The sequence below is a fragment of the Balearica regulorum genome, chromosome 10 (genome assembly GCF_011004875.1).
Source record: "Balearica regulorum gibbericeps isolate bBalReg1 chromosome 10, bBalReg1.pri, whole genome shotgun sequence".
Taxonomy (NCBI): Eukaryota; Metazoa; Chordata; class Aves; order Gruiformes; family Gruidae; genus Balearica; species Balearica regulorum.
The window spans coordinates 651625-677451 of record NC_046193.1 but is presented as its reverse complement, the minus strand read 5'-3'; the positions used below and the strand labels follow the sequence as shown (position 1 = coordinate 677451).

General features: G+C 43.8%; 1 protein-coding gene across 5 annotated transcripts in view; it reads right to left on the bottom strand.

The window, feature by feature from the left end:
- Positions 1-5336: 5336 nt before the first annotated feature.
- Positions 5337-25827, bottom strand: part of FAM120A (family with sequence similarity 120 member A) — a 53892-nt gene continuing 33401 nt past the window's right edge. For 2 of the 5 annotated variants that reach the window (XM_075762644.1, XM_075762645.1), the window contains exons 11-18: positions 22955-23204; positions 21548-21662; positions 17487-17696; positions 16207-16390; positions 15157-15294; positions 13602-13743; positions 9832-9928; positions 5337-7238 (exon numbers count right to left, since the gene is read on the bottom strand). In XM_075762644.1, the coding sequence (XP_075618759.1) occupies positions 6927-7238; positions 9832-9928; positions 13602-13743; positions 15157-15294; positions 16207-16390; positions 17487-17696; positions 21548-21662; positions 22955-23204 (1448 nt within the window). In that variant the 3' untranslated portion in view covers positions 5337-6926. The remainder of the gene's footprint in view (positions 7239-9831; positions 9929-13601; positions 13744-15156; positions 15295-16206; positions 16391-17486; positions 17697-21547; positions 21663-22954; positions 23205-25827) is intronic. The other 3 variants (XM_075762646.1, XM_075762647.1, XM_075762648.1) reach the window with 2 other exon arrangements.

Genomic DNA, 25827 nt, shown 5'->3' with positions numbered 1-25827 from the left:
AAAGCAAAGGGACACGTGTGTGGGCGAGGTTTACGAGAAATGACACCTGGGGACACGCTTCCCGGAGCTTTGCAGGGCCGGCGCTGCCCGGCCCGAGACGATGGCAAAATCCGCTGCCGCCCGCAGACCCGCTGAGGCTTCGCCCCGAGGCACGACGTCTGGAAAGGCGGGTGAGAACCAAGCGTGATCGGCGCACCGCCAGCCCAGCAGCGAGCGAGCCCAGCCTGACCTACAGACCGGGATTTCTGCCCTCATCCCCTCTGACAGGCTCCGGGCACCCATGGGTGCTGCGCCTCTGGGCTGACACTCCCGGGAGCCGCCTGGCTCCAACAGCACCCTCCAGCAGCCACCGAGCATCCTGCCGGCCGGCCCTCCGCTCTGCTCAGCCCATCCCGTCCCGTCCCACCCCTGGCAGTCGCACAGGTCCTCGTTCCTCTTCTCCCCCCTTTCCCTCCGTGTAGCTCTTCGCCCACATCCTGCACCCTTTCTGCTCGCCAGCTGCACCCAGCAGAGACTTGGTTAATGCGTCTGATAGCAGGTCACTAAATGTTACGTTTTACTACAAGTGCCGTAACAGAACCACTATGAATTAAGCTGAGTGTTGTCGGTACTTTATGACGTTCCTGTAGTACCTTGCCCAACTTTTACTTAATATTTTTGTTTTCATCCTTCACTTGTATGTCTTTAAACTGCTGTTAGTCCGTGTAGCCATGTACGAACAGTCACGATTTCAACCAGAAACCAGGGTCCCCCTTCAGTCGTGTGTCTCACCAAATACACCGGCGAGCCCCCGGCCCTGGATGCCAACCCAAGGGCAGATTACAATCCCGTGGTTCTTTCAGAAATACGCCTTTCCCTGCCCAAACCCCCAGACTCCTCGTGGCCTTGGCATCCTCTACTTGGGTATTAAATAAAAAGAAACTATTTAGCTCTTACCTGCTGCCTTGCTGTGGGCAGGCAAAGCCCCCGGGGAAGGGCTCAGAAGCTTCTCCTCTCCTCCGCCGGGTCCAAGGAGAGGTGTCTCAGGGCAGAACTTGGGATGGGGCTCGGGGCTGTGGGTTTGCCCTCAACTGGGCTGGGCTGTTCATGCTGCATCCCCTCCTGCCGCTGCATCCTGTCCTGCCGCTGCATCCTGTCCTGCCGCTGCATCCCCTCCTGCCGCTGCATCCCGCCCTGCCGCTGCATCCCGCCCTGCCGCGGCGTGCTGGACCAGGGCACAGCAGACTGAGCAGCGCACGGGCCCGTGGTTCAGGTCAAGGTCTAGGAGGAGGCACGAGCCAGCAGACGAGTGTCGGGGAGAGACCCGCGGCCCCTCCAGGTCGGGAGGAGGCGATTGCGGGAGCAGCTGCAGGCACTCGCACTGGCCCGGAGGAATGGAGGGTGCAGCCCCCTTAACTTGTCAGATAAGGAGGAAAAAGGGGTCACACAGAACCCCCCGGGCTCGGGGCAGTGCCCAGGGGGAGCAGACCAAAACCTGCTGTACCCATGGGCCGGAAAGAATTACATGCTTGCTCTGCACGGCCACTGCCTGCACTGAAGTTCTCAAGCAGATTTAAGCAACTTGTTTTCTTTTAAACAAAAGTCTTTTAGGGAATCACAGAATCCCAGACTGGTTTGGGTTGGAAGGGACCTGACAGCCCACCCAGTGCCACCCCTGCCATGGGCAGGGACACCCTCCACCAGCCCAGGTTGCCCAAAGCCCCATCCAACCTGGCCTTGAACACTGCCAGGGATGGGGCTGTGAGTGATTAAGACAAAGCCACTTCTTCCTTTTTATTAATTTGTAGTAGTCGCAGTTAGAGACAGGCGCTGCTAAACCCAGCAAAACCCACCCTGAGCGTTCAGGTGGCCGTGGGGGTCTGTCCCTGCGGCTGCCCTTCACGCCGCTGTCGAGGCATTCACCCACGGGTGGGTCGGGTGTCTCGGGGATGGGGAACAGCAGTGGGACGCCGACGCTGGGAACCGTCCCACTCCAACCCGCTGCACGACCCCGCCAGCTCCCAGAGCAGAGCGGTACCCGCTGGGGACGGGCTGTCCCGGGAGAGGGGCGGGAGGTGCCGGTCATCTCGCCTCACCCCAGGGCTCCTGCCCAGCGGGACGGCCCGGCCCGGCGCTGGTTGTTTTATGGGCTTTCGGTGCAGTGAAAAGGATTATACAGACTTTCACTGAGGGAGCTGTAATCTGCCTCAGGTCTGGATAATTACGCTCTTAAGCACCGACTGCATTGAAACATGCACCCGCGGTCTCGCTTTTCATCTCTTCGCAGCACAGGAGCGATGGTCGTGCTATCCCGTTCCTTGTCCTCGCTGCGACTGGGCGCTGGGGCTCCATCCTGCGCTCCAGGACCCTGCTCCCGAGGGCTCATCGGAGCCTTTTACTGACGGGCACAGGAGCAGCCCCCCGGGCCATCGGTCGCTGCAGGACGCTCCTGGTCACGGGGCTCTCCACAAACCGACAAACTCGCCCCTTCAAGACTTTTTAACGAGGATCCGGAAGGCAGCGCGGCAGCTGCTGCTCTCAGGCAGGCTTACGCCCCCCTTGCCCGTGACGCAGCCATCCAGCGACGCAACCACCGCCTTAAACAGCACAACCACCGCGAGCGAGCGCAGGAAATAAAATGGTTGCGGCACTTCCTCGCCCCCGCTGCTCGCCATCGCCGGGGGGAGGGGGGCTGCGTGGCCGCTTAGCATCCAGCAGATCGCTGAAATCTCATTTTCCTCTGTCCGGAACAGAACGCTGCACTTAACGTGCGAGAGCTGAGAACGAAAAGCGCCCTGGGACGCCTGCGCTGGGCCCTGCTGCGCTGACCCCCCCCCCCCGGCTCCTAAATCTTCTCCGCTGTCAGTAATTACCCACCTGCCCGCCTTTATGGACTCGCTGAAGATTGGATGTAAAAAACGCACTAAAAGTGATTGACTGCGGCAGACATAGATCATCATTAGTCGTTAACGACACAGTTAAACAATTAGCGAGGCCAGGCCCGGTGAGGTTTGGGTTCTCTGCCCTCGGCTGACAGCGCAGCCCGCTGGCGTGGGACGGAGGGCAGCGTGGCCGCACGCCCCCGCCCGAACGGCCGATCCTCCCACTTTAACTCTTGTTCGTCTTGGAGATGGGTAACGAGGCATCGGTCGGATCTAAGCCGAGATGTCCGAAAGCCATCATCATCATTTGTACAGTTTTCACTTTGGAAATAACAAAAGCTTACTTCTCGTAGAGCCCTCTGGCCTTTACAGGTAATGAGCAGCCCCATCGCCCCCCGCACCGTCCGCAGCCGCTGGGCGGGGAGCGTCGGCCTCCCCGCTGGGCACCCCAGGCCCCGGTCTGGGTCACTCACAGGAACCCTCCAGGCAACACCTGGAAAGCCCAACGCCCCGTTCCTGGGTACGTTCCAGGCACGGTGGGCAGCTGCAGCCCCTGCCTCCCCATCCCATCCCCATCCCAATCCCAATGCCCATCCCATCCCCATCCCCATCCCGTCCTGGATGGCAGCAGGCGAGCGCAGAGGGAACTGGCAGCAAAATGCAGGTGGGCAGCAGCAACCCCTTTGCCCGGGGCCGAGCTGTGGTCCAACTGCAGCCCGCAGCGCTCTCACAGGAGGTGCAGGCAACCTGCCTACATGTGGGTAATAATGTTTTTTAATAACTAACTCTTTTAATTAGCGCATTAGAAAGGTCGGTGTAGCACAGTGCGTAACAGCACACTTGCTGGTGTGTAAACTCACTGCACAAGGTGTTCCTCAGGAGCAAGCGCAGGCGATGCCTGGTCATTCCGTAGGATCACCGATGCCAGAGTCAGTTTAGCTCTTCGGAAGAGGATGAAATTAATTTGAAACACATCTCATCTCCTGCAGAAGCTCCTCAGGCCAGGAGGAAGTCAGGCAGCCCCGTGCTTACCCCCGAGGGGTGCAGGTTCACGACAGGCGCTGGGTTCCCCTGTCCCCGCTCAGCCCAGAGCGCCCACCGCCCCAATCCTCCGATGCTGAACTGGGTTTCACCCTGATGGTCCCAGTCAGGGAACCAGGGAGCTCCGGTACCTGTAGGATGTCCCCCCCCCACTACCTCCACCAGCATCTACCACCAGCCCGAGGCTCGGCCTCCTCCCGCCCCAGCGCAGTCTCTGCCCGAGCAGCCGGGTCCCAGCCCCTCCGGGGCGATGGCAGGGCCTAAACGGGCCATGAAGAAAATCCGTGCTCCGGGCCAAGCACACACACGTCATGCGCGCCAAACCTTTTCGCCATAGTTTCTGGAAAAGGTAAATGCAGCACCTTACGTCTGGGGTGATGAGCTCGTTAATTTGCTGTACTTTCACATCCTAGTCACACTTTGGCTGCCCATGGAAAGTTTTGCTGGCAGTTACACTGAGGAAAGGAGCAAAGTCGTTACACTCGCAGAACCTGGCACATCGGTGAAACCTCTGCGCACGTTTATTTTCAGTGATACCGTTTATTCCGTGCCCAAGTTATGCCAGCAAAGCAGCTGCGGGGAAAAAGGGTGATGGACGCCTTGAACCTCCATCAGAACAAGAGGTCGGATAGTATTTCCAGAACCGACAGGCTCTAACACGGGGTGAGCAACATGGCATCAGCACAGGCTGCGAAGGGATCCGCCAGAGTTCAACAGCGGAGCCCCGGCCGGCTGACGGCACCGCCGTGACACCAGCACCGCCGTGACACCAGCACCGCCACTCCGCTCCAGCTGGCTGGGCGGGACACGGCCGTGCCACTGCGTAAACCGCACCGACACCGAGCACGTGGAGCTGGCGGCACAGCATGAGATCAAACCGCTCGGGCCCGTCCTCAGCAGCGCGCGTCAGGTGAACGCTCAGACACACAGCCAGCAGTCAGGGCCCGCCCAGACAAAAAAGCTGCCCCCAAACCAACCGAGGTGTAAATCTGTAACTCCTCACATTACGTGAGCATGACCCGTGATGTGGGGAAACCTCCCGCGTCACAGAATCGTTTGCCCTCAACTGCGACAGGCCGAGATCCAGGCATTGCCTGTCACTTCGTATTTCAACCCTGCAAGCACCCGGCGTTGTTGTTTTCTTCTTTAAACAACGGCCTGTTATTTCTGTCTTACTTGCGCCTTATCACCCACCTTGCATTTAACGTGGACAGCTGGAGAAGGTGCGTAAAATCGGAAGGATTTGATTGTTTGCGTTACTCGACCAGCGCGGTATCCCCGACAGCGGCCGCGGGTAAAGGCTGTGCTTTCCTTCTCCGTCTCCGGGAGGACATCATGCAGTCTGCTAACTCAACCACTTTATTTGGGCATAGGAAAAACTTTTATTTACAACATGTTAATTAAAAAAATATTTGACAAAAAAGGCATACAGTATTTTATACTAAAAGAATAAAGATTTTTATTAAGCACTGTAAGTTGCATTCAATAGCCTTCAAATACACCACACCACAATCCATCTACAACCAATCAAACCCAACAGTAGTTCATTCTTGCACAATCCATGAGTTGGGGCAGAACTCCCTTCAACTTACATTAAGATACCTACTTAGCTCTTGCGGGCAGGGAATGGGGAATTACACCTCATTTCTGATCACTAATGTGTGATGAAGAGCATCAGGAGAATTATATGAAAACGAATATAAAGAAATGATTCTGATTTTGAAGTACATTAAGTTTGGAAACACTAACAAAAACATCAAAATGATACAGGTATATTTGCTTATACTAAATTCTTGATGGGAAAGTTCTCAAGAACAAGCCATTTGTTTCCTGCTACAGAAGGGGGGTACTTTTTTTTTTTTGAAGATCAAAGCTTTTTTTTTTTTTGTTTTTCACAGAATTTCATATTTGCTAATATGAAGGCATAAAACAGCAACAGAGAACAATAATGCATACAGCAATGAGTACACCAGGGTAACGTTGATATTCAAAACGGCTAGATAATTTTTTTTTTTTAAGTTTTAGAATAAATGCAACAGAGGTCAATAATCACAAAATTTTAAGGTTAGAGCAAGATCAGTCAATGACTAAACATAGTTAACATCTTTTATAGGACTATTACTGATTATTAGCTTTTTGTTTTGCAAATGGGCACAGTACTTGTAAGAATGGAAGAAAGAGGACAATAACATGCATAATATTAACTACACACTTTAAAAATTATGAACCATGCAGAAGTTTAGCTCAAATAGTAGTACTAATGGTCTACGTCTGATTCAAAACCACATAGTTCATTGATCACGGATGCATGGTATTAGTCACAAAAAGTTTCAGAACACATTGTGTTTATTTTGAAAGGTCATTTGCATCTTCTATGATTTCAAGTTTATCTCCATTTAACTTGCTTGTAAAGTATGTATGATGTATATTTAAAATCAGCAGAACTGCAATATTACTCTATAATTTTTAGTTTCGATAGTTTGCACATTTTAACACAAAAGAACCACATCAACGGTGATGAAATTTAAGAAAGAAAAAACTGTGGTTGTGCCTTTTTCCCCCCATAATCATGAAATCAAAGCCTTAAAGAAAGCTTTATTGTGACACAGTAATGCAAAATCAAATATAATGGCATACATATGGTGCCAAGTACTAAAAATTATATTTTAAGCTATATATACTTAAAGACTGCCAAAATTTGTTTTCTTTATATTTCAAAAAACAAAACTACAAGCTTTTGTCATAACCAGTTTAAACTTTATGTATACTTCATTTTAAGTGCGGGAGTCAAATGCTCTTCATTCTCTTTCTTTTTTGTTTTATTGTAGCATTTTGACTACAACTGGTTAAAACTAAAAATGTGTTGTTTAAATCTCTGACATCAAAGAGGGATCCGAATTTCCAAAGTCCTCATTTTTCTCTTACGGAAAGGAAAAAATGTACGTAACTGTAGGCTCTCTTTCTTTCCAGATATTCCTAATCCTGACCCTTCCCAACATCCTTCACCCTCTATAAAAAATAAGTTTACTCTTCTTTTTTTAAGACAGTGGCCTCAAGAGCATCATCTTTATGGCAAACACTGTCTGCATTTAGTGCATTTAAGTGAGGATTTGTATTGCACATTTTAGAGTCATTACTCAAGGCACTTTCAGACTGATTGGAAGCCCTGATGTCTCCTGTATTCCCATTCATCTGGGAAGCTGGTTTTTCCTCATTCACAACTCCATTTTCAGCCAGGGATCCATCTGAAGACACAATTGAGGATTTAGATTCCTCTGATTTTGACTTAAGTTCTTTGGCTACTTCTTCTGCTGAAGCAGCATAAGGAGGTTTGCCCTATTTTTTAAAAAAAGAAGAAAATTACTGAAGAACCACTGCGATATATTTACAATCCGTTACAAAGACACTATTAATAGGCAGCATGCAGTGTGCAGAAGTATCACAAGCCAATATTAAGGGCTGCTGGAATAAGAAGCGGCATACAAAATAAACAGCACGGCAGAGAGGAGAAAGGATTTTCAGTATTTCGGAGCGCCTTCTAGCCATGCCTTCCGGTGCTCCTGCGGTAAAATGCCCTTCCTGGCTTTGACGCTTCAGAAAGAAGAGCTACATAAACGTCTGGAAACCCCAAAACTGAGAATCAATATACAGCTTAACTCTGCTTCTTGGTTCATAGACATTAGCATTTAATGATAGGATTACATGTTATTCAAATACAAACCAAAACTTTTTTCAGACAATTTTTAAAGAAGTGCAAGAGTACCATGCAGTATTATCTACGCTAGGCTATATGCTTCTGAGATTAGGAGAGTGACTTCGTACGAAAAGCATATAGTAGAATCTTACAAGACTGAGTATAGCAATAAAAAAAAACAGATTTATGCAGCATTAGAACGTATATTTAGTTTTTAAGTATCTGCAACAATGAATCTTAGTGTTCCAGAAACATAACAGGCTTTTAACAACAAAACAAAATAAGTAGGTTGGGTTGCTAAGAAGCAACGTACTCTGTCACGCTGTTAACAAAGTCAAGTACTAAGAAATGACTTAAGATACGGACATCTCATAAACCTTAAACGGCAGCAAACAGATTCATAGTGTGATAATCTTAATTTTGACATACTAGAAACAGCACGGTTAGTACTCTTCCGAATTGCTGAAAGACTTTGCAGGTGAGTAAGAACTGTTGTTCTCTAGCATCAGGATCACAAACCTCATTTTCCAGAAAATCACAAAAAATTCTGCAGCAACATTGCATAGGTATATGACTGGCGTATGAGGATGATGAATATTTATCACTTGTGTAAATGTACTTCCTCACAGGCTGTACTAAGTGTTAAGGTTTAGATACATGCTTTTGTTTCTTTCCAGATCAAGAGGGGAAAGTCTCATCTTGTGAAAAAAACCAGGCACGTCTCATGTTTGATAAATACAAATCGCTTATTGCAGTCACTCTCCAACCTGTGTTGAGATCCTCTCGTAACGAGTATGATTAAAGCCCCTGCGGGAGGATCTCGCCTGGTCTGAATCTGGCCCGCCATGGGCACTCCTTCCTTAACTGCCCAGGTTTGTAGGGCAGGGACGTACGCTGTGGCCAGTTAATCGTAACTGGGTGTCAAAATCTACTTGTCATGCATTACGTTTCCCAAGTTCTCCCTGCCATGTGCATTTTAATTCTTTTAGACCAAGATCCTTGTGATCACAAGTATCTACCATCCAAATGACATGTAATTAATTAAAATATGAATACCCAAACCTGCTGTCTATCAATGCTATCTACCATTCGCCTACAGGTACTATCTACAGGTAAATTTACTTACTACAGGTAAACCTGTAGTAAGCCCAGAATATTTGGGAGCTCCTTCTCAGGGCTTCCTTTATTTCATAGGTTAAAGTACTTGAAAATTAGATACTATTAATTAACATAGTGGTTTCTCTTCTACTTGAAGATGTAAAGCTTTAAATACATAGGTACATTTGTAGACATATATAATCTGTATAGAGAGAAATTTAATAAGAGAAGTAGTTGAATTTTTACACCTAGAACACAGCAAGATTTACTTGAAGTTAATAGTTGCTTCATTATCCACTGGAGAACATCCCTTCTCCTACTGTCTGCCACCTGCAAACACCCCCTACTCTTATATACTAATGTCTCCACGACAAATAGCAGATCCATATGATGTATTTGTTGTGAAAGTTTTCCACCTATTTACTACCCAGTCATCCACTGCCACCGGGACTTGCATCAACATTCAAAACTGCATAGCAGCAAGAACAATGGAAAAGGGAGGAAAACATAAGTCTGAAGCAATCGGCATCTAATACAAACCAGCGGTTTGCTTCAGCTGTATTTAAAGGATCTATGGAAAAGACAAACCCACGATCCACAGACGCTTCATACATTGTCACCGAAAATGAAACTGTGCTCAGGGGGGCAAAGACTGGGTGGTTACTTCCTAGAAGCTTAGAGTAAGTTCTTGTACTTGGAGCCATGGAACAGCAAAGATCCTTCTACTGCCGCTAATTTTTCTTCATGAGGTTGGACCGTGGTCCCAGAAAAGAAACTGGGAAAGAGTGGCGGTGGGAGCAGAAACGGCTAATTTGTTTCGGCTTTGTATTTCTCCCATGTTCCTAAATTTTCTTCTACTCCCACGGCTGGTTAGAGCTGTGTAGGCACAGCCTTCGTATCAAAACGCATTCTTCCACGTCTGTCTATAACCAAAGTTTGCCTATAACTGAGATGCACCGCTAGCCTGTCATCCATCACGGGCTGTGCAGCTTACAGCTTCAACACGTAGCCAAGCTCGCTGCAAGAGACACTTTTATCTTTTAAAGTTGTGCTTGTCAATATTAGCTGGTCTGGAAGTCCATACCATACTAGCCTGTAAACTAGAGTGGTTTGAAGTCAGGCACATGGCTTTATTACCTGAATTGCTCCCTGGCTTTTATAACCTCTCCCATAGTACCTTCCGCCTCTTCCAAAAGTTCTTATCACTGGAGTGGAAATAACTCCTCTAGGACGCCTGCAAGTTTTCAGGAAAAGGGAGAAAGAAAAATACGTATCAGCTTTGTTTGAAACTACTTTAAATTTTATTTTGCTGGAAGATTTTGTTTCCAGCTTTACTGTCTAGTGACTAACATTTACATTTCTTTAAAGAAGCAATATGAGTAACTAATTCAGAATTACAGGGTTCTACTGCTTGCAAGTGTACGAAACCTAACAAACCTTTTGTTTTTGTACCAATGAAATGACTATTTCTGTATTTCACTTCCAGGGAACAATAAATGAGTACTTTCAAGCTTTGCAGAAACATTTTCAAAGTGTCAAATTATCCTTACAGCGCTTTAAAAAAACAGAGCTCAAAATACTTTCACCTTAAAAAAATACGCAAGCAACTGAACCATTTATGAGGCCACCTCTCCCATTTAGTAACAGTTCCCACATATAAACATGCGAGACAGAAGGAATCCGATAAAAGAAAGGACGGCAAAATACAAAATTGCTTCAGTTTTGATGGGAGAGTAACAAAATTATCTAAGAACCTGAGGGTAAAAAAGAGGCTTCAGACGTATCTGACACGCAGCAATTTATCAAGTTGGGATGCTTTCCAATGGAGGCTTCCAACCAGCACACGGCAGGTTGGTGGCTTTTTGATTTGCTTCAATAAAGATTAGATCAGATCAAAACACACTTTCACTCAGCTAAAACTATTTTAATGCCATCAATTGCAGACGCTCAACTTCCTTATCATTATGTCAAGGACTACTTCTCACCTAAAAATTCTGTTTGTTTTCTGTACTGGAAACACGGGATTGCTCTACTTTTCCTCCCAATCCACTGCCCAGTGCCGGGGGGTCCCAGCACGAAGCCTGACCCCTCTAGAGCCGGCGCCTGCAGCCAGCCCGGTGCCAAGCCGCGGGGGCTGCAATCGCCCCTTTTGCCAGTCTGGCAACACGTTATCAGCTGCAATTCCACTCTATCTCGTCTTCCGCATACCTGACAATTCCCGTACACCAGCAAGGGCCCTGCGAGCTGGACAAACCCCGCCTGAGGAGGAGGTAAGCCCTTCTGTACTGCTCCTACTTCCTCTGCTGCAAAAACTACATTACACTGAACCGACTCGGCGGAGCAACACTGATCTGTGTGCGCCATGCAAGTCTTTCCACACGCACTGCAAATTCCCACACTGAGCAACAAGAAATTAAATACTGGGATTTGAAAACCACAACAAAGAATAAAAAGACAAAAGAGCTGTGTTTTATACTTAATTCTCACTGCATTCTTTCAAAGCTTTTAACAGGGCTTACCTACCCCATTTGCTAACTTTTTTACAAGGTGAAAGCATACCCTTCAGGGAACTGAGTAAGATTTTTCCTACTCAGAAAATCACACTAAATGTATCGATGGATCGAAGCCAATAAAAAGCAGCAGATATAGTTTTACACAATAAGAACATCCAAGTTCTGTGTTACACAGACACATGAGACAATGGCGTAAACAAGCCTCTGCTGAAACAGATAAAAAATGAAGTAGAAGCGTGCAGGACTAGGTGATAAATTGCAGATAATGTACTGTGTGAGTGTTCTTTAGGACAAAACAGCGCTTGCCAACAAGGACCTCAATCTTTAAAATACCTGTCTTTAGAGAGAATGCTAACATTAGAGTGTTTTCCTACTAGGTTTTATTTTTAGTACCAACACAACCAACAGATAAGCTGCCTGTGGTAGTTTTTCCCTCTTTGACTAATTTGAGTAACTCTACACGTAAAGAACTTAACATCAGTTCTGATTTGATGGAGACAGGAAGATCTGGCACTGACAGTCTTCCTGTCTTTTTGAGGTGACAACTTGCACCCAAACCTAACTGCTCAAAGACAGAAAGAAAATGCCAGATATTTTATCTCCTAACTCAAAAGCTACTATTGGAGAATAGCACTTCTCTGTTGTAAAGCAACTTGCAGGAGCACTACCACCCTTCCAGTGATTTGACCGCTTCCCAGGTAAGGAGGGCTCTCAATGCAGGACTTGCCAGTGTTAGTTCCTGGCTACCAAGGTTCTGCATAAATTCATGATTTGCTTCTTCAGAAGATGGAGGCACTGCTATTTGGTGAAGGAAGTCAATAGTACGTACAAAGGTAAGCTGGACCTGAGCCTGAAGGTGTCTCCAGGTCGTCACTCAGGGTGCCTTTGAATATGACACCATAAATTACCCGGAGCTTTTCTACAAATGGAACTGCAGGCAGCGCATTTAACTGAAGAAAAGTAACAAGCTCTGTAGCAAGCCAGATTCTGGTTTTCATGAGGATCCATGAACACAAGAATTTAAAACCACACACTAACCTCATTTAAATGCTGAAAAATGTTATTTTGTCCACTGAAGCTAAGGAGTAAGATTAAAATACCCAAAGGAGCCTAGTGCCTCATCACACACCTTGGCTTATTCCCCTGTCTCCAGCTGTCTCAAGGACCCTGCTGACAGTTGTCTGAAATGTCTAAACCAGCACTAGATGCTTATGTTTTGGCAACTGAGTCTCATTCTAGAGAATTAAAAGTCCTACCTGGATTTGCTCCCCTTAAAGCGTCAGCTCTGCTCTTACACCAATGCTGTTTGCTGCTGCTGAACTTTTCAATCTTTGTTTCTGCTGTTCTTACCCCTCCCTGTCCCCAGACCAGCAGCTCCCGCTTCTCCCCCTGCTCCCATTCTCCCAGGGCTTCCGATCCAACCATCTCCTCACTCGGTCCAACAAGACGGCCGTTCCAACAGCTCTTGCTGACTTTAGCACTGTGCTGTGTAGTGCACATCTGATTTAATTAATGGACAGAGAGGACTTCACACAGGTCAGACTTACTCTTTCAGCCTGCTTCCTGGCTCAAGATGGCATAAATATACCTACTGTACTCCATTCCTTTAATATAGTTAAAGGTGGACATAATAGAGAAATCACATTACTTTGGGATTGTCTCCTGTAACAGATACAATCTTAAACAAAGATCACAGACAGTTCTGTAATGCACAGAACAATTAAGCATATGGGAAAAAAAATATAATCTTAAAAGTGAAGGACTAGGTATTTCTGCAACAAACTGTTTCTTTTTCAGAAATGTTGTGCACCTGCAATTTCAGCTGTAGTGAAACGAAGTGGAAGAGCTGAAGAAATTAATATTCTTTTAAGCACATCTCCCATCATGACTGTAGCAGAGAACTACTAAACCCAGAAATGTCCTTCAGGTGTATTCTGCTTCACAGAAGAATTACATAATGAAGTTATTAAAAATGTTATCATACTTCTTAATAAATGTTCTACCATGACAAAGCAAGTAATTGAGTGCTGTGATAGTTTTGATCAGGTATAATGTATTTACCGATTTCACGTAAGAGAAAGCTCCCAAGTCATTTCCTCAGGCAAAACAATCCAGTGTGTGTCTATGTATGTATCTATCTGTCTACCAGAGTATGAGTTTTATTTGCACATAGAAATGCTTATACTCATCTGAATAACTGATTAAAACTATCTTACAATGAATAATGAATGTAAATGCTTTTCTTGAATAGTCAGTGGGTAAATAGTCATTTACCTAATGCGTCCTAAAATGTGTTGTATGTAATTTCTAATGCCTCCAACTTTTCCCTGCTGTACTTTTTTCCCCAATCACCACATCACATACGAACAGTACGTTCCACAAGATTGCACTTACCCTCTCGCTGGTCCTCCCACGGAAACGACCTGCAGAGGAAATGGCCCTCTACCCCCTCGTCCGCGTCTGCTTCCAGCCCAATGGCCGACTACAGTGCCGGCAATTTCAAGTTTCCCTCCCTGAGAAGGAATAGGTTGGACTCCTGCACATAAAAGCAAAACCAAACCTTGATCTTCACAATCATAACATTAAAGTTACAAATGAGTGGAAAACTGGTTTGCCCAGATTTCATCACATAGACAGTTTCCCCTTTTGATACTGGGAGATCATTTCTCATTTTGCTGTCTTTCAGAAGTATTGTAACTCCAGGAGTCTTTCTCCCCCCCCCCCCTTTTAAAAATAGATATGAATTCTGAAAAGAAAAATCATCTGACATGAGTACTTCAGTTTCAGGAATTCAAAATATACTTTAGATACGTATTAAGAAACTGAAGTGAAATTTTACAAGCTATCTGAAGATTATACGTAAGAGACACAGATTATAACTGCTATAAACAACTTGCTAGGCAGAATTATCTGTACTAAGTTGTTATAAAAATATAGCATTTAAACTGATCTGGGTGTAAAAGGTACATTTATCCTTCCCCTACCAAGAAAGCAGCTAAAATTGCAATTGTCCAAAATACGAATGTATCTCCTATTTGAGTTGCTGACATCTTTATACCTGTGTTTTGCCCTTAAAAATCAACTCTGGGGCTTAACACGTATTTTAAGAAATCTAGGTAAGTGCAACTGAGCCAGATGTTACTGGTAAGACCATCAGCACTGAAAGGGTTACAAAACACAGCATCTATGCAGCCGCGATTAGTCTTCAAACGTTAATACGCTAGGAACTGAATTACCAATTAAGTTCAAAAAGGTTCATACTTCCCTGTACAAGTCTTTCAGCTTCAAATGCACATTGTTTATGGGGGCAAAGTTACTCACAACAGGAAGCATTAGAGGGATGTTTGCTCTTAGGATAAAAGCTCAGAGGCCAGAAAGAAGAGCTAAATATAGGGAAAAATTGTGTCCTAAACGGGGGATTGGAATTAATGGGTTTCCATTGTCCCACCTCGTACAGGAGACGAGCAATGGGCACACAGGTGGGTAAGTAAATCTCACGCCTGTGTTCAGGCCGACATCGATGCCAGCAAAAAATGGGTTAGCAGTAACACTGAAGTCAGTCGTTTCTACGTTGGGTTGTTTTGGCGAAAACTTCGACTGCCCTCGAATTTTAGAAAATAACTGTTAATACATCCAAGCAAAGTTCAGCTGATTACAGATTGCACGCTTGCGTTTTGCAGCGCAGGGGACAGCCTGTCTCGTTAGGCTTTTCAGCTATCCTGTGTGGGGAGGAGGGTCTCTAGGTGTGAGAGGCTGGCGCCGAGGGGCTTGTGGCGGGGACCTGGGGAGAGCAGAGCAGACAGCAGCCTGGGCAGGCTCGAGGGAGGGAGAGCCGAGAGAGTTAGGGAGAAAGGGAGACTGGCAGTCAGTAGGAAAGCCTCAGACCAAACCATAAAGTGAAGGAAGCCGTTGCCAGAAGCTCTAAGAAAAGGGTTTTGGGTATAATTACCGCCCTGAAACTTGCTAGTCCTGTTGCTGTCATTGCCAGAGAAGGCTCCGGAGTGTCCTGCCGCTGCCGCCACCCGGAAGGCCCGGTAAGCGCCTGTGGCTACTGTTTCCCCATAAGGGCCTCCGAAGCCATAGACTCCTGTTAGACCCAGGTAAAGAGAGACAGGGGAAAAGCTGTGAGGGGGCCAGGCATCCGGGAAGGCCCCTAGCAGAGACGCTGCTGCCTCCTTCCACCCTTCCACAGTCAGCAGGAGATGCTGCGCGGGAGCAAGCCACCCCGCCAAGGCAGCCCTGGCCAAAGATGTCCTGCTGCCTCAGCGAGCACCGGGTCTCTCATCCAACCTGGGTTTGGAACGGGCACCCTGACTTCTACCACGTAACGGGCACCAAAAAGTTTGCGACAAACTTTTGGCAATGAGCTCCGGCGGCTACAGTTGTGGCACCCCAAGACCATCTTACTCCCAATGTCCAGGATCAATACGTCTATGGGCCTTGGTACTGGAGAGATTTTGAGAAAGGAAATAATTCTAGAATCAGCCTGGAATGGTTACGTCAGTACTTACACTCAAGGGTGCCAACAGTTAAATGACTGTAGCAAAATACAGAGGGGTGGGGAGGAGGAAAGGTTGTCTTCAACCCTGGCAGTTAAACAGTGTCCATCAATTTAGGCATTCTTAGTATTTATAAATACAAACTGTTTGAAGCAATGTACAGTGCAAATAAGAGCCTTTTCATGTCATCCAGTATTGATCCATTCCTCTTTTTTCTTTTTCATACAATAGCGGTAAAAATATTTTGATCTGGCAGAGTTACCAAAAATCCTGATGGAAATACACAGCAATACAACACATTCCATACTGCTATAGGCCACAGCTAATAAAAGTAACAACAAAATACAGTGATTGCACATGACAACACGTGCCAACCACTCGCTTTTATGCATTTTTTCCTATGGAATTGAACAAGCAAATCAGTTCATAGCTTTGGGAACCCGTATGACAAAGTAAAGCTTCAGGAGCAACATGTTTCACTCTGCTGTCCCATTACTTACCAGCAAAGCCTCTCCCCCTGCCCTGAGGTGGTGGGACTGGCCCAAAGTGTCGAGGATACATAGAAGCTGGATAGAAAGGCATGGCAGGTGGAGGTGGGAAAGGGAGAGGATGGTTCTGCCTGGAGAAATTTAATCCTTCTAGGATGCTCTGACGCATCTTTTCAACCTTGGCTGCCTGCTCAGCCTACGAATAAAGAGAAGGTCACAGAGAGATGTTAAAATTCTGATTTCAGCTGTATAAAGTTACATTTACACAACAAATTCAAAGAAGAAAGCGAAATAATGGAAGAGTAGATAACTATTGCAAACAACTTCCATAAAAAAAATACAATAATCTGCCTTGCATACCTACTACTAGTTCAATGATAATTCAGTTTTCACAAGATCTTTACATACTGGTAGAGAGATAGGAGTCTAAACACTGAGACAGTTTGGAAGTTGGTGACAGAGAAACAGTTTACAAGTTAAAAAAGGTTTTCCAGAAAGGAACAGAGAAACCTCCGTCTATAGTCTCCTGAACACTTACTGCAGCCCTTTACTTTAAACAGAATCATCATCCTAAATCCGGACCGCAAACCAAAGTCTATGCAAACAGGCTAAGGCTACCGAGCTCCAGCTACAGGCTGGAGGTCACCGAGCCTGAGAGGGACCAGAGCCATCATCAATATTTAATCGATGATCTATTCCCTTGAGTCAGAAGTAAGAAGAAGTTGTTTTGTTAAGATTTCATACCTCCCAATAAGTTAAATAATTAAAAAAAAAGTTTTAGTCCTTCAGTAAATGGTTGATTTTTATCAGTTTCCTGTTTTTATAGTTAGATAGTAACTTTGCACGATTTGGATACAACAAAAACCTAATTCTTTGTATTTTAAGATGGTTGTTAGAAACGTGAAAAGATGTTGAGCTCAAGGACCATAAGAACAACCTCACAGTCCCTAAAGTACGTTAGAAATCACACATTTTCTTTCACTGTAAAACCACTGCAGCTTAGTCCTTTGTGACAGCCTTGCTAGCTTGACCCAAACAGACAGTACTCAAACAAATGAGCAGAGATGGTTACATCACAGCTGCATTCAAGTTTCCAAAATGCCATCTCAGTCATCGACAAGAGGTAGGAGAGTAAACAGAGCTGAAAAATACCTATTTGCTATTGACCTCATATTTCCCTTTTAAAAGTAGAGGGATGATACATGAACTACATGATTCACAAAGCAACCACACCTAACGTCTCCAAAAATCTGGCACACTTGAGACTCTGTCATACTTGTGAAACTACACACCTGACCATCACAGAGGTCAATGAGCGGAACTTTCTCCCGGCTTGCTTTGATGAGCTTGGTCTGGAATAATTTTCCATCAAAATACATCCACGGACAGCAGTGCTCCCATGGAATTGGCTGTCCGCAAGCATCGTTTGCAAAAAGCGCCATATCGACACCACTCATAAATAAAGCAGACAGCTGAATTCCTCGGGGATCAAGATTCTCAATCTGTTTTAAAAAAAAAAAAAAAAAAGTAAATTTAGTTAGGTAATAATGAGATGTAATTTAAAGTTATTCCAATAGATACAGTGTTTTCAAAACTCTTGAAAAGAGTAATTTTAAAAGGTCATCCAGACTTTTCACACATAATTGCCAGTTTGAATAGAAGAATGCACCAGAATCTATTGCCTGTATACGCAACATTTGCAATACTCAGGAAGGCTATCTTTCCCATCCATCCACTCCAGAAGTGAGAGAGAAACCCAAAAAACTATTTTCCTCAACAACAAAGCACAGGAAATTACTTGTAATATTTTAACGTTTTAACTCAATTCATTATCAAGAAGTCAGTAAAAAGTTAAGTAAAATACTCGTCTTTAATTTGTGGCATGTAGTGTCATGTATGCACGTGTAAGATGCATACTTCAGCTGCATGAATATCATTGATAAATACGCAGTACAGAGTTTTTCAAAAAATGCTAAAGCATGTTGCAGCAAGGAAAAGCTTTTAAGACACTTATAGGAAATTAGCAGTAGAAAATGTCATTAAAAATTTACTTCAAATAATTTTGTGCTTCTGAGGTATTTTGTAGAAAGTTCCAGGAACGAGCTCAATGTTAGCATTCAATTTTTCTTCCCACGTACCACATCTCCCTTCCAACTCCTTTATAACGGATTTTCTATTAGCTTGATTCAGGTTTTGCTGTTAGAACGTGTCTCTTATTAATGAAGTAATGTTTATGCATACAACAGCTTTAATTTAGGATGCAGGACAGACACACAAAGGTAGAATTAAATAGTGAATACTAGCTGGTGGTGGAAGCAAAAAGGATTTGCTTGCAGCAAGTATATTTTTAGCTCTGGAATAAGAAAATATCACTACTGGTATTCTCTAAAATACTTCTGAAAATATCAGCCCTTTCCTGGGAACATTTTCAAGACCTTGGTATTAAATTTTAAAATTAAACTACATTACCTTCCTTATGCATAAGGAACCTTTAAGATCCAAAAGACTATCCGGATTGTTTTGCAGATATGCAGCTGGGTTCAAACTCAGCTGCTCTTTCTGTCTGACTTCAACAAAAAGAGAAGCAGCTGCTTCATATGAAGACAGTAACAACATCGCATCAAATATTGCATCTTTCAGTTAACCAACATATTTTATGGAAACGATCCATATTACTCCTCATGCACAATTTAAAAATAAAGCTTGGAGAACAATTTCTATTAAACAAATTATTGTGTGCTGTTTATCACTTGCCTTGTCTTGTCTCTGCCTTTGATTTTGTGTTGGAATGGAAAAAAATATTTTCTCTGGGAATTCCTTCCTTAGATCTCTAAGACCAGCAATTTTCACAGTGGGGTTTCCTCTTCTTTGCATCAAATCTTAAGGTAGAGGCAAGACTTTGATAACTGTTATAGATACCTTTGCCAAAATCTCTACCCAAGATGCTATTTGTTTATCGTGTCGTGTTTTGAAAATGGACACTGAAGACGAAGCAGCTGATAGACTGCTGTTCCTTGATGCATCCAGCCTTGCCTACAAAACTGCCACTTGAATTTCCACTGACACCCACAGGAACAGCTACTCAGCTTCAGGAGAGCTTGGGGTAACGTCTTGAACTACGCTCTCGTGGTTCTCACAAGACTTTAAGAGGCTCTTCACTGCTACTCTGCCGAGCCCAATGTCTGTGACCTCAGATGAGCTACGTACATTTGTTCTGAAGATACAGGATAACTCACTGGCAGAGTGAGTTGGCCACATGCTCCACTGAAGACAAAGTACTGCTCCTTGTACAATGCAGACAACTTTGGACCAGAATCTCTGGGCTTCTGAAAGGTGCAGTGAGCACACAGGGCTTCCAGTATGAACAGCTAGCAAACACCTTGAAAAGGAGTTCCAGGAAACACCTGAATGATTCTCCTGATGGACAGCATCTACATTTAGGGTGCTTTTAAGGAATTAGCCACATTAAGGAGCACTCAAAAATGCTGTTCTCAGGAGTCCATAATCCATGTCAGCAGCAATCCAGTCCTGAGCGCTCAAGCAAACAAGCAGCTTTGAATGAACTCATGAGGCATTCGTTATAGCTGTCTTCATCCTGTGCTTCTTTACGTCTTTTTCAGCAATAAGGGAAAGGCCAAATGTCTTCCTGTTGGATTTAATTTATTTATTTATTTGAGCTGTTGGCATTCATTCTTTGGTATATGGGAAGAGGATCTTGTTTTTCTGTTAACTCTGCCATCACAATTGCTAACATGCAAATTCTCTACTTGCTGTGTGACAAGTTCAAATACATGCCAAAGTGGATTTGGTTGTCGTCTTCTCCTTACATTTATTAGTACTTCTATGGCTAACTGCTGGGTTTCCACAAGCAGATTGATTTGGTTTATAGATTGAGGCTGAGAAGTCCTTGCCAGGGCGCTACATGCAGGAATGCAAGCCGGATTCTGCTTGGCACCCACAGAAGAGAAACAGTCACTTGCTGGCTTTGAGAACACTCTTCCAGACTTGATATTAGTGGCAAAATACTCCTTAGGAAAGCCTAATAACTGAAATATGCGTGAGCTTAATTACTGTTTCTTCTGAGAAGAGTGGTGCTAGGATTCCTGCTTTTGTCTGTGCCCCTCTGAATATGAACAAACTCGGGAAAGAAGGACCTTCTCCTTGCTGATTTAACTAAGGACAGCATGTATCCAGGCACTGCCTGGAGCAGAACTGGTCACTAGACTTTCCTGACTTAAGCTCTACAGTACCTGAAAGACTATCTGAAATGACTTCTTCCACATGAGGGTGCATGATGAAGAGGTGATCAGCATTCCACCTCTTTCACTACGTTGAACATCAATGCAGACAGGAGATACGATGGATCACTTCCAGCTGTGCATTCCCTGTACCTCCCAATATAGCTTCCAGTTATCAAATACGCTATTTGGCTTAAGATACATTATGTAGAAATACGCATCTAACATTATTTCCATTCAGAAAAATGTTTGATTTAAAAAAAAAAAAAAAAGACTAAATTCCTAAATTCTACTGTTTTATTCATAGAACTTCATAGGAGGTTCTGAACAAATTTTGAACAGCAAACAAGGTAAAAGCAAAAACCAAATCTTGTCTATTTTAGCTCAAAGTCTAGAAGAGGAAATTTCACTGTGAGCATATGAAGGTTGAACGGAGAAATCCCCAGAGTAAGACGATGTTCCACAGATTGATAGGCATTCTGTATTTACAATAAGGATACCACAACTAAACAACTCTATCAATTAGCTAGCAGTATTTACTTCATATACTACTACTGTATTAGAAAAAAACAGAAACTTTGTGATCCTAACTTTTGAAATCCTCACAATAATTATTTCTACAATTCTGTTAGGATTAATAAACTGGTTTCCCTTCTTGGCTGCTGCATTTTTCCATTCAAGACTATGTAAGTCTCTCTCTGTTTCTACACTTAGCTGCAAAAATCTTTTTGAATTCTGAATCATGAAAAAATACCCAGGTTAGTATTTAAAAACAGCTACACAAGGAAGAAGTCTTTTTTTTTTTTTTTTAAATCTTTTCAATGGAAGCACGTTTGTTTCAAACTTCAAGAGACAATTACTTGAGAAATTGTGAGAAAAGGTTCTGCAGTACAGAATATGTTTAAGATTTTAGTTTAAGATTTTAGTTATCTATCCACCCAGTGAAACAGAACTGATTATCAATCTTTGCAACACTTAGATTCATATTTTGGCGTATAGGTAATTATGCAAGGCTTTTAGTGAGACAGGCACACAAACATCACCCAATACAGTTAACAATATGGATGAAGTGGGAATAAATATCTTAAATTATGAAAGTTACAGTTAAGAATTACCTTGAGTTCCTGAAGCTGGTCAGGTTCATAGAGCTTTGGAGACAACGCTTGAGCAAGAAAAGCATCAAGTTCCTGGCGACGAAGTATACGAACGCCTGGCCACTGTACCATATACCTACAGAGGAAGCCCATAATTATTCAGAAGCTTCCTTTAACAGGTAAATCGAGTGATATTTCATTTGATCAGAAGTCACCAGAATGCAGCAACAAAAAAAATCTTTTTTGTTGTCTAGACTTGAGTAGCTGAAAAGGCCCAAACACTAAATAAGTTTGAAGTTTAAATTTGTTTAAATTCGTATAGAAGAGCTACTGACTGTAAATCACTTGTGCAAATCCTGCTTCCAGTGAAGAAGGGGAGGACAAGCCGCCAAAATAGAATTTAAAACATAAGTGGATTCTGATACATCTCAAAATAAAATAATAGAAAGATTAATGGTCTTTATAAAAAAAGACTAATGGTAAAAGGACTTTGTGAACATAGTTTCCAGATAAAATATTACTCAGAAATTATGTATGTTCATCATGTCTTAATGAACAATTTATATATGCTACATGTCACAGGAGAGAAACACACTGTCCAAATGAAATGAGGAGCTCTGCTCTAAGATAACATTTGGACTATGTTTTTGTATATTTACTACTTTATAAGGAGAAGAAGAAAGGGGGTTTAGTGGTCAAAAGGGAAGACAAAGTACAATAGAACTGAAGACATTTACATTTATCACTCTCAAAAATAGCTTAAAGTTTTTAATGAGTGACATGCTAACCTTGGATTCTGCCAGATTTGTAAGCTAGTTGCATTGAAATAATCACCCCTTTCCAAAAAGGTAAGCCATCTCTCAATTCTTCTGTCAATATTCAATCTGAAAATTGAGCAGGTAAGTATTTTGGACCCTGTGCCTTTCTCTTTGAAAAGCCAAAGTACAGAATTAATACTTCAGCCACTGCTTATCGTTGTCTCGACTAGATGAGCAATTCTAAGACGGAATCTAACATGTGACAGGCAGAGCACCATTCACGTGAACTTTGCATCCTGATAAGCCGCTATGCAGCTGTTCTCTGAAGAACTCTCTCTTTTGCTTTCTAACTTCACCAACACAGCCTCTGAGACCCCAAATGTTATGTTTTAGTAAGCTGAAGCCTAGAGCAGAGTAAGGGTAAACTAATTCCAGTGCTACAGTGGCGCCTCTGCAACACAAGATGTTTTTTCTCCTCCCTTCAGTCCTCTAGAGACTGAGGAGAGACTCACAGCAGCCATGTTCTAAAAACGAAACAAACCCCTTCTCTGAGTGACGTTGCAAATATGAATTAATACTTCTATATTCGGGGTTTAATACAAAGTCAAATGCGTCACAGTACACAGCAAAACCTTTCCTTCATTCTGTTTTGCCTCAAGGTAACACTGACCTTAGTACACAACAGAGCACCATAAGATGAGTGGGCACATTAGTTGGATTGAGCATTGCTGGTGTATCTGATCTCATACAGGCCAAAAATGCCCTCATTCTTCGGTTCTTGTCTTCTACTGCTTTTCCCAGCCACAGCTTCTTCAGATTGGGACAGGTCCACTCCCTGAATGCAAGTGCTTCCACCAGCTCAGGGGTTTGAGGAGATTTTCCTTTGTAAGCAGCCCATTCTTTAATTATCACTGGTGAAACTACAAAATGGCAACAGTTGAAAGAAAAAAAAAAAAAATCAGAGTTAAAAAGCAGCATATATTTAAAACTTTGTATGCAAGAAATTTTGATTCAAAAAGCAGCACTTTGAGACTGTGATAGATACCAACGGTCTGGATTACAATGGCAAATTGGTAATTCAAACTCTGTCTGGACCATCTTTCAATTGTGATCACTTAGAAATTAAGTGCATGCAACCAAGGGTACACTGGGAATGTTACATTAATATTTTCAAATTAATATGCAACATAAAGGAACTGTATGTATTTTCTAAAACAAAGAGCATCATTTGAAAATGTGATTTTCCCCTAAAAGATCTGTGTCATTGATCAAAAACCTACAGTGATAAATAAAAATATTACGTAAATACAAATGTATTCCATATGTGGTCTTTTAAGAACAACTGATCCTAGTGATTCTGTTCAAACCAGGTTTAAAACTTGATATACTTGTCTGTAGTTGTTCAACTACTGCAATGGAATAAGATATCAAATATGGGTGGGTTTGGGGTTCCGCCCCCCCCCTTAAAAATTTTAAAAAACATTACTTTACATATGCCTTTGAATTTACTGCACTGTGTTCTATTATGAGGTTAGTATTTTTGTGTCTGCTAAGCTCCCTTTCATCCACACCAAAACAAAGACCCTTCAACTCTATATTGCTGCTAAATCATCCCCCTTTTCAATGTTTGAAGGCAACCAAATGAGAACACAAGTTAAAAGGAAAAAAATAAAAAAAAGGGGGGGGGAAGACTGCGAAATGATACCATTTGCCTTGGAATGACCCCAGGTTTGACACAGCTCAAAATTTGTTTGCACCCTTCTTAACTCAGAGCCCAGTTATGCAGTGTGGAAAGATTCAAGGAGCTTGTTAGGGAAGCTTCAGGTTACAGCCCAGAGATTCACCGCAGGAGCACAGACCTGCTCTTTCTGCTCAAAATCCTTCTGTTACAGATGGAGAAGAGAGTACTCCTGGTGCCACGATAGCCCTTACAGCTACAAAGTCTCCTTCAGCAATCAGACAAGTAATTTTATAGCTAGGGGCAGGCAAAGGATGGCAGAGGTGATGATTTGGATTAAAAAAGAAGCTCCAGAACATCCCAAAGCACTCTCACGCTGGAATAAAACTACTCTAGCATTACAGCTACATTTCATAGAGCTCAGGGTAAGTTTTACAAAGATAACATGCAGCAATGAAAATAAATATTCTGATATATTTAGTTGGTAGCCTCACTACAAACTCATGTTCTATTTTGGTTGCTACCAGTTTTTATATGGCACCAAGCTTCAGAAGATGGGCTTTAACAGCCAGCAGAGCTACTCCGTTATTGGCGCACAGTTTATCACACCAGCTTTCACTTCTTCTTTCGGCCTGGGACAGTAAACACGAACAAATAAAAGGGTGTATTTTATGAAGGCTTTCAAAGACTTAATTGCTTTAGGTCTCAGTTTTTGGACCAAAACTTCTCAGCTCTCTCAGCAAACAGACAGGAAACACAATGAGGCTACTACGTTCAAAGCTTTTAATCTGGGGATGACAGCGACCGCAACCCTAGGAGATTAAGGCCACAGGAAAAGTACATCAGTTTGCTCTCAAAACACACAGTTTGCAGTACCATGCTACCTGCAGAGGCCACACTGGAGATCCACCACGGCTTCAGAATGTCACAGAAGAACGGTTGTTACGGAAAGGTAACCACTGCAGAACGGTTTAATATGAAGGTCACTGCGGCGGGCTGGCAAACAGTACCCTTGGAATGACGGGGATGAGGAATCACTCTTATCAGCGGACCGGAAACTATAGCACTGCTCACCCAAATGCAGCATTTAGCCTAACAGATGAATCCAGGACTTGTCCATATCCGCTTATTTCTCCAGGGCATTTCTTACACCTTTGCCAGGTCTGTACAAAAACATCTGCTGCCAAAAACACTGTCTTCCTCAAACGCTGAGGATCTCCATCCTCAGAAGAATTTTTGGGTTTCCCTCTCAGGAAAACTCTCCACTTGGAGACAAGCAATGTCTGCCCTGAAGACTGTATTAGCTACAATGAACACTCAGGATCAGAGCGTGTTCAGCCACAATATCACAGTGCTATTTACACTGATTTTCATACCAAACTTCCTCCTGCTGCTGATAAGCAGATCTGAATACTCAAAGTAGCCTAAGCAACTGCACAAAATACCGACCTCTGCTTTGAACGTTGCCCTCACGACACTTTAAGGTCAATCCAAGTAAAAAGGGTTGGCATCAGTCTGCATTAGGGTCACCTGCTTGATAACCACGCAAATGCTGTTACAGGCGTTAGAGCCAGCACCAGCATCCTGCACGCTCCGGCTGCCTGTCAGAGCCCTTGGTGCCAACTGCAGCCCAGGTGGGTTCGCTGCTCTCTTTCCATTTTTTTCCTGAACTGAACCGGAGGTGCGAGGTACCTAATACCCTGAGAAGATGAGCTAGCTAATGCAGATCAATCACGCCTCATTTTTAACCTTATCATCTTTAGTGACAGCACAGCTTGAGCTAAGCATGCTTGATTTTGCAAAAGGGCTACTGCCCAAGATGCAGCTTTCCTTTTGGCAGAAACAGCACCGGCTGAATACATCCT